At 39.3% G+C, this 10,898-nt stretch overlaps 1 protein-coding gene across 1 annotated transcript; it reads right to left on the reverse strand.

Annotated features, from left to right (window-relative positions):
* Positions 1 to 2,029: 2,029 nt before the first annotated feature.
* On the reverse strand, positions 2,030 to 10,658 carry zgc:153990 (uncharacterized protein LOC768125 homolog). Its single transcript, XM_052094537.1, has 3 exons — positions 10,497 to 10,658; positions 9,908 to 10,387; positions 2,030 to 9,129 (listed from the first exon to the last, which is right to left on the reverse strand). Exons 1-3 carry the CDS (start codon positions 10,624 to 10,626, stop codon positions 8,699 to 8,701), a joined length of 1,041 nt encoding a protein of 346 aa, XP_051950497.1. The 5' UTR covers positions 10,627 to 10,658; the 3' UTR covers positions 2,030 to 8,698.
* Between the last annotated feature and the right edge of the window lie 240 nt (positions 10,659 to 10,898).

Genomic DNA, 10,898 nt, shown 5'->3' on the forward strand with positions numbered 1-10,898 from the left:
GTGCCAAAGCTACCAGTACCTGGTTTAAGGACCATGGTATCCCTGTTCTTAATTGGCCAGCAAACTCACCTGACCTTAACCCAATAGAAAATCTATGGGGTATTGTGAAGAGGAAGATGCGATACGCCAGACCCAACAATGCAGAAGAGCTGAAGGCCACTATCAGAGCAACCTGGGCTCTCATAACACCAGAGCAGTGCCACAGACTGATCGACTCCATGCCACGCCGCATTGCTGCAGTAATTCAGGCAAAAGGAGCCCCAACTAAGTATTGAGTGCTGTACATGCTCATACTTTTCAGTTGGCCAACATTTCTAAAAATCCTTTTTTTGTATTGGTCTTAAGTAATATTATAATTTTCGGAGATACTGAATTTGGGATTTTCATTAGTTGTCAGTTTTAATCATCACAATTAAATGAAATAAATATTTGAAATATATCAGTCTGTGTGTAATGAATGAATATAATATCCAAGTTTCACTTTTTGAATGGAATTACTGAAATAAATCAACTTTTTGATGATATTCTAATTATATGACCAGCACCTGTATGTTGTCACTATTCTTGAGATTTGTATGTCAAATAATGAGGTCCAGGTACAGATATGTGGATAATTGGAAATATGCTACGACATGCAAGTAATTTCAAAACAAAAGTTATTTAAATTTTCTCAAATAAAAGCCATTGTATTGTTTTACCTTGCAAAGTTTTAGAAAATTCGCTCTGTAATGGGGTCAATGTAGGTATGTTGGAGCCCGGGGCGGTAGCCTATATCACCTGTAGGGTGGGCCGGTACTTACATAGCAATGGGTAGACTCTACAATTGACACTCATCCCAAAATCTCTACACGTCATGGCATCTGCTTGCCCTGGAGATTAGCTCCCTTAGGACATCTCACTCACACACCCTACATTAGTGACCTATACCAGACCAGCATCCAGAAGAAACACACACTAAATATCTAACTGCATCTGTTGGCCCTTGAGCCCTTTGGGACAATAGACCAGTGCTCGCTCGCGCGCGCGCGCACACACACACACACACACACACACACACACACACACACACACACCCCTTGAGGGAAATACTGACCTTTGCCCGATGACCAAACTATTTAAATATGTGCAGGATCGGAGCTAGCATGGGTGTGTGCAGCTGCTGTGGTCAAAGTAAAAATGAGTATTAACAAAGAAATGACGACAGGAATTATCTTACAGAAACCGATCTCATGTATTCAGACCACCACACAGAAAATAAAACAAACACACATGTATTTACTGTTCAAGGTGTGGACATATTATTTTTATTAAGATGATAAATGTGTAACATTAAAAAAAAACTACAGTCTTGTAGTTTTGAAGTAAACATTTTGAATCATAGCTCAACACAAGAGTTTACCCAAAAATGAATATTCTGTCAATATATACTCACATGTTGTTCCAAATCAGTATGGTCTTCTTTTTTGTGGAAAGGAGATGTTAGGCACAATGTTATTAGCATCAGCCACCATTTACATTCATTGCATCTTTTTTTTCCATTTAATGCAACTAAGCTAACATTCTGGCAATTCTGCCAAACATATCCTTGTGTGTCCCACAGAAGAAAAATCATAAGTTTAGAACAACACGATAGTGAGTAAATTATTATACTGGGCGAAATGTCCCTTCAAACTAATTTACATATGAACCTGGCAGGTGAAAATTGAAAACATTCTTATTTTGGTTACACATTTCACATGTCAGAATAGATGCACTGAAGCCTCTGCGACTAAACAAGACTGGCTCATACAGATGAAAAGGGTCTCTTGGTGGATTTACACAGGGCACCACCATGTAGCTCTGCACCTCTGTGTTGAGGAAAAGAGGGCCTCGCAGCAGAGGTAGAATTGGCTACTAAGCATTCCGAGTGACAGATGTAGGATAAAAGAAAAGGCAGGAGAATCAGCAGGGGTGAAAGAGAGAAGGAAAGGTGAAGAGGTCAGCATATCAACAGAAGAGGGGGAGGAAAGACAGTTGTACATGGGGGGGTAGATAAATCTATCTGCTGTTCATTCACAATCTGTTTCTTTTGTTCCAGAAGGCAGCTGATGAGTGGCAGTTTCCACAGTGCAATCATGTCAAAATATGCACATGCCACACACACACACACACACAGTGATTCTGTCAGGTAAAATTACCTGTTGTGTTGTTTTGCAAAGTCCCTCAAAGTGCATGTACCTCAAAGGTTGAAGTGACCAGCTTGAACAAGTGAATATGTTATTTAAATTTCTGCCAAATAATTTAAAAACAACCTCCTGCTGTTTATAACTTCAAAACATCAGAAACAGCAGTTTAAATTAATATTCCGGATTCAATACAAGTTAAGCTGAATTGACAGCAATTGTGGCATAATATTGATTACCACAAAAATTTATTTTGACTTGCCCCTCCTTTTCTTAAGAAAAAAAAAAAAGCAAAAATCTGGGTTGCAGTGGGGATCTTACAATGGAAGTGAATGGGGCCAATCTGTAAACGTTAAAATGCACAGTTTCAAAAGTATATCCACAAGACATAAACAATTTGTGTGTTAGTGTGATTTTAGGGTGATAAAATCACTTACTAACCTTTTCTGTGTAAAGTTATAGCCAATTTTAACAAACCCTAAAAGGACTGTGTGGTGGTGGGGGCATTGTTGAGTACCAGCTTGTGAATGGAGAGTAAGATCAGGAGATGAGAACGGTAAGGATCATCACCTGGCAATGATTGTCTCTAACAGCTGTTTGTCACTGCAGTGAGGGTTTGAGATTTAAGAGCGAGCCAGATGCCAATGAGGGGAGAGAGAACTTCGCACATACACCTGTGTGGCAAGTGTGTGTTAAAAAACGAGTTCTGTTTGAGTTGTAAAAATAAACTTATCTTTGAGTTGAAGTTAACCGTTTCCCACTTCATCCTTTCCAACACAGGAGGCCCGAGGATGAGCTAGAGGTGTTCATCAAGCTGTTCGAACAATATATAAAATGGCAATACCATATGGCGGCCTTTCCATGGACTGGTGAGCCCCTCTCTTCATCTTTCTCTCTGGCCCCTCTTCCAACCCACTCAGTTTCCCTCCTCCACGGAAACGGGGAGTTCTTCCTCCTAAACTGGCTCCCTGGTTTCAGAGTCAGTGTAACCTGCCGGTACTTTCTGTCCCTTTCCACTCTCACACCCAATTCAATAGATCCGCTGCCAGTTTGCTGGTGCTGCGGGGAGCCTGGCCATTTCCAAAATCAATGTCCAGGGATGGAGGGGAGGACAGTGGTCCGGGTCCTGGACATGCCACAAGCTGCCCATGATTGAGCTGGGACGTACCACATACCTTTTAGTATTAAGGCAGGTACATACCAGGCCTTGGTAGATTCGGGTTGCAACCAAACCTCCATCCATCAATGCCTGGTTCAAGATGAGGCTTTGGGTGCTAGTCACAAGGTCAAGGTAATGTGTGCATGGGGACAGCCATGATTATCCTGAAGTGACTGTAACGATTCAATTCTGGGGACAAAAGCATAGTGTCACGGCTGTGGTTAGTCCCCACCTCACCCATCCTCTAATTTTGTGTATGAATTGTCCAGCATTTACCACTTTATTTAGGGAAATTTGTGCGAATGGGTCCTGTAGCAAAGCGTCTCGGTGTGGTATTTGTAATGCACTGTCTGGGGAGGCGAAGCTGGGGCCATCTACTTTCACCCTCTGTTCGGACCACACCCTGCTCCAGTGTGAAGGATACCAACGTGCAGGTCACCCGTTGGTATCTGGCTCTTCAGCCTTTTGAGTTCAATGTGGTCCACAGGCCATGGGTGCAGAATGGTTGTTGCAGACTTCCTCTCCAGAAAGAAGAAAGGAGGGGTGGGGGGGGTACTCGGTAGGCTGGATGGCTCCATGGCCTAAGTTGGACAGTGGGGGTATGTGGTGTTGGGGGCGTGGTTGAATACCGGCTTGTGAATGGAGATCAAGATCCGGACATGAGAACGGTAAGGATCATCACCTGACAATGATAGTCTCTAACAGCACTTTGTCATTGCAGTGAGAGTTGTAGATGGATTTAAGTGTGAGCCAGATGCCAGTGAGGGGAGAGAGAACTTCGCACATACACCTGTGTGGCAAGTGTGTGTTAAAAAACGAGTTCTGTTTGAGTTGTAAAAATAAACATACCTGTTTGAGTTGAAGTTAACCGATCCCCGCTTCTTCCCGTCAACCCAAAGAACCTGATTTGATAGACTGTAAAAATTATAATTTAAACAACTTTACCGCTCAAATAATACATATTTTAAGAGATAAATTAATATAAGTGCTTTTATCAATTTGGAAACTTCTTATTTCTGCATTTAAACCCTCCAAATATTGGCCCCATTAATTTCCATTGTAAGTGCCTCACTGTAACCCAGATGGGTTTCTAAGAAAATTTAGAAATTTGTGGTAATCAACACTATGCCACAAATGCTGTTGATTGATCTTAACTTGTATTAAACTCAGAATATTCCCTTAAAACCCAGTGTTATCTGTCTATCTGGTGTTTTGTCAAATCTAGAGGGCCTAAATGATAAATCTCTACCACATTATAGACATATTCTTTGCTGACAGACACATTACAGTACACTTTTTCTGCAGCAGCAGTCCCTAACCAACCACACAATAGGGCTACCAGCTGCCGTCTTGCACACGCACAAGCATTCCCTAACCACAGCTCTGCATCAGCGCACACACCCATAGTATCACTCTTCATTAGAAACACACAGCAGCAGCTGTTGAAGCAGAGCTCTGCAGCGCTTGAGAGCAGGAGAACAATGCATTTGATCTAATCACTCCCCCTCAACTCCTGCCCTAAACTTACAAGCATACAGAAACTGTGTGGTTATGTTCAGCATTTATACACAACAGAAAAAAAAAAAAAATTATATACACAAAAGGATCATAACATAGGAAAATCTTGAAAAAGAAACAATACACTAGTAGAAACTTACAATTAAAATGTTAAAATAAAATATATGGCTCACCTGAGAAGTCATGGTAAACCGTTTCATTCATAAACAAAAAAAAAACACAACTACCAGAGCAGGAATTTCAATGACACTGAATCGACAAACGAAATAATTATTCTATGAAAATTAGGAACTTGCAGGTTCAATTAAAAGGCACACTGCCCTCTAGTGACAAAATATTATCAGCTCAAAATAATAAATTCTGCCTAACAGTAAACTCCTCACACTTTATTGATCCATGTGCATGGTTTATCAAAAGAAAATTCAACATAATTGTTTTTTTTGACAATTTCATTGGAAAAGAATGTAATTAAATCATACAAAACAGACAAAATATAAGACTGCTTATTTGTCTTAAATATTAAGATCTTAAAACTGCGTATAGATGTAGTGCATACGGTCTCTGAAAGTTTCAGAATAACACCAAAACTCCATAGAAGCATCTTAACTAACAGAGCTGCAATAAATGTATACGAGTTGTGTATAGACCGGTTTCCTTTCATGTGCCAGTGAAGGTGAATAAAACACACATTTCATACATAATTATTGAGATGCATTTACATAAAAACTTTCACATCATCATCATGTCTGACCACATGATTATAAACATGATTGATTACCATTTTCTTGCATTATTAGACGTTAAAAAAACAACAACTATAAATTACATAAATCGGAGTAAATCACACATCTGAGATAACTTTTCAAGAAAGGTCCTAACTTTTAACAGGTTAAGCACAAAGTACTTTGGTTTTGACGCGAACGCTTAAGGAACAAGTATACTTTGTAGAATGACAAAAAAAGATATCCGAAGTAGTGGCACATTTTCTCCAGGGTTATTTTAAGATATATGCATTGTATCAATTGATCAGTGATCGTCACCTTTTATTTGAACTCGTTTCGTCTTTCGCATTCGGTTTATGCTTCATGAAATTAAAATTGAAAACGTGACACAAAATGACATATTTGTTTACAACTTTTTAACTCTATGCTTTTCCCCCGGGCTTTATATGTTTGTTATATATTTGGTATGTGAGCAACACAATAGCTATATTCTAGAACATTTCTCTCAATACACTAGCATTTTGGCTGCAGAAATATAAATGCGAACCACGACATTGACCACTACGCAGAGCCTACATCTTAAGACCCAAACAAACTTCATGCAAGTACACGAAGGCAGAGGCGAGTGCTTGGTCAACGCATGGCCCATGTGCGGTCCTGTCATACATACTTTACGTGCGCTCTTGCGTTGCTCTGGCGGTTACAAACAACACACCACAAGAGGGTGATAGAGGGTTTTTTGATGCCAAGTAGTGTATGATGTTGAAGGATGAGAGGAGGAAGAGTGGGGCAGTTTGTGGCTGTGGTTACTTTTGGACATCAGACTCTTGTTGGGGCTCTGGCTGTAGAGGAGTCTGTGGTAGCACAGATGTAGGGGGGATAAGGTCAAGGGTACTGGATGGTGTCTGTCCTCTCTGACTATTTTCCTGATCTGTCTCCAACTGCTAGAGCCACAAAGGCAAACATGACAGATTTGAGGTGGATTAGTAATAAAGGCACTGTGGTACATTATTAACTTTCTATCTAAAATACACAACTTTCATCGTTAGATATATATTCTTTATAACCCTTCTTGTTTTTTAACCCTGCAGTCAATGCAAATAAAGTGTGTGGTGCGTTTACCTAACCTCCGGTTGCTCCAATGGGCTTATGTTACTACATCCCTTTCAATAAAAGCATCTGCTAAATTTAGACCTGCACATGATTTAACTTTGCTTATGCAAAGAAAAATTGATGACGGACTGTTAAATTGTTGAAAAATAATGCATTATTGTGCCAGAGTCAATTATTCCACTTATACCACGGTTACCACACCTTAAGACATAGTTCAGGGTTTTATCTCAAGACATTTTCTGGGTTTCATCCCTAAAATGCTCATGGAACTACTTTCTTCCGCCACAGATTCAGTGTCTTACTTTAATACAGCTCAAGCCTTCATTGCTCATTCGAAAATGTCACGTTAGAACTAGAAACGGAGGATAGTGAGGCTTGCACTGCTTTACTCGAAGACTAACTGGAGAAATAAGGTTGTGCGTATGTGCATGTGAGATTTTATTTGAGGCATCGAAAGAGTGAAACTCTAAAAATGAGAGATTGCATCTGGGATTACCTTTTTTGTTGCAGCTCTCGTCAGAAGTAACATCGCTTAAAAATTGCCAAGATGTGTTGCCATATTCCCGTTATAAACCACTGTGATGCAGGAGTGCACTGACATGATAACTGTTTTTCTCTTGCGAGTATGTTTGGGCCATAAACGTGTGCATTATGTGTATAATGTGTGTCCACGAGTATGGGAGTGTGTGTGTGAGAGAGATGGGGAGCACGAGGGTTTTCCATTATATCTATGCAAGGCTGATTAGGGCGAAATACAGTGAATTTTTTTTTTTTGACAGGTATGCTAGGGGTATTCATTGAAGTTTGCTTTTAATAACAATAATAAAATTTTCCTATGATCAGTCACATTTAAACAACATTACCAAATTATGAAAATTTGACTCTGTGGTCTGGTTTTTATGAAGACAAAAAGCCATCCCAACATGTCCAAAATGACTGGATATCCATAGATAGTTGCGGCATCTCCGCTGCAGATGCCTTTCCATTTCTTCCTGGCTTGGACTAATCGGTCCTGTAGTTGTTTCCATTTTCTCTTTACAATGTCGTTATCAGAATTTAGAGAAGTTGCAATTTCTTGCAAAGCATTTTCAATCACTTTTATTCTAATGGAGAGGGGACGAGGAGTCATAAATATGTTTGTATTATCTAACTTGTTCGGCAAGACTCAAATTGATGCCATGACAGTTGTTGACTGAAAACAGAAAATCCACTCTAGCAACCCTTGCAGCAACGCAGATAATGCAGCACATTTTTGCGATGGGTTATGAATTGAGCGCCGACACATTTCACCATGCAACGATGCATGGAAACGAGCTTGCGTAGCAAGGTGTGTCAGTGTTCACGTACTTGCATTAAGTATGTTTGGGCCTTTAGGTTTTACACAGAAGTATAATCGGACTTAAGTGCTCGGGCATTCTGCTGATAACGAAATTTGTGTCATGCGTACTGTAACGAAGACGCCTAGAGTTCGCGTCTAACCGAAGTATACTTTGGGCTTTAGTCTCAATAAACCTTATGTGATGATGTTGTGATAGAAAAATAATAAATTTAGCTGTGGAAGACATATTAATATTGGCATAAACACCTTTGTGAATGGCTGATGCTAACATTTCGGGAGTGATCACACAATTTTTTGCACTTCAAAAAAACAACAACCCAAAGTTAAACCCTAAACAGAGACTAGGTAAAAAAAATGCTGAAGTTCTGTATTTGTATTTTTGAAAACTACAAAAGGATTTTCTTTGAGATGTCATTGTATTTTGAACTAAAGTCAAATGTCTTAAGAAACATAATTGTTATCATCTTGTTATAATGTAAATTATTTTGACCAAAGATACATAGCGCCCTCTGATGTTTAATATCATTCCAGCGAAAACTTGTACTTTGTTGTTTCGGTCTATGGCTAGTAATATTTATTGTATGGCTGCAATTGCAAACAAAAACAATGGGTTGAACACTGTAATGCTTGTTAATCATGATTTTGGTTCAGAAAATTTGCACTACTGTGGTGCTAAATGCAACTTTCACAACACAGGTTTTCCATTGACCTTTTCCTGCAATATCGTTAGTGCACCAGAGGCAAATTCACGCAACACCTGCACGGTGTCCCTCTGTAGCTGCAGTGATTCACGTGCAAACTCCTGCTGTGTTTCTGCTAGCTGTTGCACAGACTGCGCAAGAATCTCAAGCGAACGGGATACGGTGGACAGAAGGGTGTTAGTGGCGTGCTGCTCTTGCACGCTAAGGCTAGCATTGTGTGCTAACTGCTCACGTGAACTGTCTGGCTCCACCCCTGAGAAAGACGAGGCTGTTTTAAATGAGGCAGTGTGTCCAACCTTGCCTCTAGTTGCAATTCTGTCCTCCTCAGAATGAGAGTTAGAGACAGATGCCATAGAGGATGATGGAAGGAGGTCATGGTTATCTTCATCGGAGTCTACCATGTTGGATTCGGGATCTGGGATAAAACAAAGTAAACAATAAAAATAATTTATTAATAATAATAATAATAATAATGAAATAAAAAAAATTTTGGTTGTTTTTTTCATCTTCGTTAATGGCAGAAAATACAAAAAATATGCAGTTGCCATATTAGTAATCTATATACAGTAACAAGAATTGTGACTAAGTTTTTTATTATTTAATTTTTTAAATTTGTAAATGAAAAAAAAAAAAAATATCTTAATATAATTACTTGCCTTATTTATATCACTCGTAATCTATATAAAGTTACAAAACGAGTCAAAAATACTGCAAAATAAGACTCTCCAAAATTTACATCAGTATGTAGCTTTAATCTTGCATTATAAATGATTTACAAACTACTTATTGATTACTAAGAATCACAAAAAAAAAAAAAAAAAAAAGTCACAGTTATAAGGCCTTTTTGCTCTTTGGAGTGACTGATTTGTCTCTGGATGCCTGACTATGAGAAATAAGTAGGGCTGGGTATTGATACAGATTTCTTGAATCGAATCGGATTCACAAGCTCTCGTTTTGATATCGGTTCATATGGATATATTTCAGTTAAAATGCACAATCTGTTTACATATGAAAGAAATTCTCTCAGCTAATGTGGTAAATTATGTTGTGGACCTTCTAACTAGGTACATTATGAAAATATAAATTTTACTAATTATACTGTATTATTAGTTTTTCATTATATTAGTGACATTTTGGCTTTTTCAGATCTATTAATAGATGTGTGGAAAATGCAAAATATATTGTTTGTTTACCTCCAGGTTTGGAGCCATCATACTGCATTTCTGAAGCACCCACAGCTCCACTCATTGCAGCAGGCATCCCTCCAAAGTCCATTCCTCTACCCGGCGAACTGTGGACCGATCCTATCCCCATCAATGATCCATCTTCCTCTTCCTCATCCTCACCTCCACCCTCTTGACCATCACTGTAACTGCGAATTGGGGCCCGTTGGGAAGCTTCCCATGGCTTCTTGTCCAATTCAAGGATGGATTCCACTATGACTTCAGTTGGGGAGAGTTCAATATTGGACCGTGCCAATCGCTGAGACAGGGACAAATTACCACCAGACCGCAGGGCAGCCACTTTACGCCTTGTGTCGCATTTGAGGTCTGACCATTTCTTTACAACCTCCATGATCTCTCTGTCACACTCTCCAATCTCATTAATACGTGCTGTGATCTCTGCCCATTTCCTCTTCTTCACATCAGATGGAATGCCAGTGTTAAACTTACCTATGCACAGACACAAATTTGGAAAATATTAGCACAGTTTATCCATTTACTAGTAATTTTACTTTTTGGCTCAGCAATTTTTGGCTTGGCAAAGGCATGTAAAACTCACCCACAAGAATGTGGCGATTCTTCCGTACTTCATCCAGCAGTATGTGCACTTCACTGAAGGAGAAGCGTGCTTTTCTCCTCTTGAAGCGCACTGTTTTGTCTTGATTGAGGTAGAGGGAAGACACAGACATATTTACTCCAGAATACCACTCTCGCTCCAGCTAGGGGGTCTGTGGCATATGAAAAAAGGTACAATTTAATAAATATTGTTAGTAAGCCGGTTTATCCGGATCAGATGTTCCTAGCCTTTAATAACACAATTTGAAAAAGCCCAGAAGAAATTAAAAACCAACTATCACTATTTCTGATGCTGAACACTGACAATGCTTCATGATTACCATTTCAAACCTTGTCTCGTTTCAGCTATAGTACTATGACATTTATATTTCCATTTGCTCTACAA

The sequence above is a fragment of the Xyrauchen texanus genome, chromosome 3, assembly GCF_025860055.1.
Source record: "Xyrauchen texanus isolate HMW12.3.18 chromosome 3, RBS_HiC_50CHRs, whole genome shotgun sequence".
In the NCBI taxonomy this organism is placed as follows: Eukaryota; Metazoa; Chordata; class Actinopteri; order Cypriniformes; family Catostomidae; genus Xyrauchen; species Xyrauchen texanus.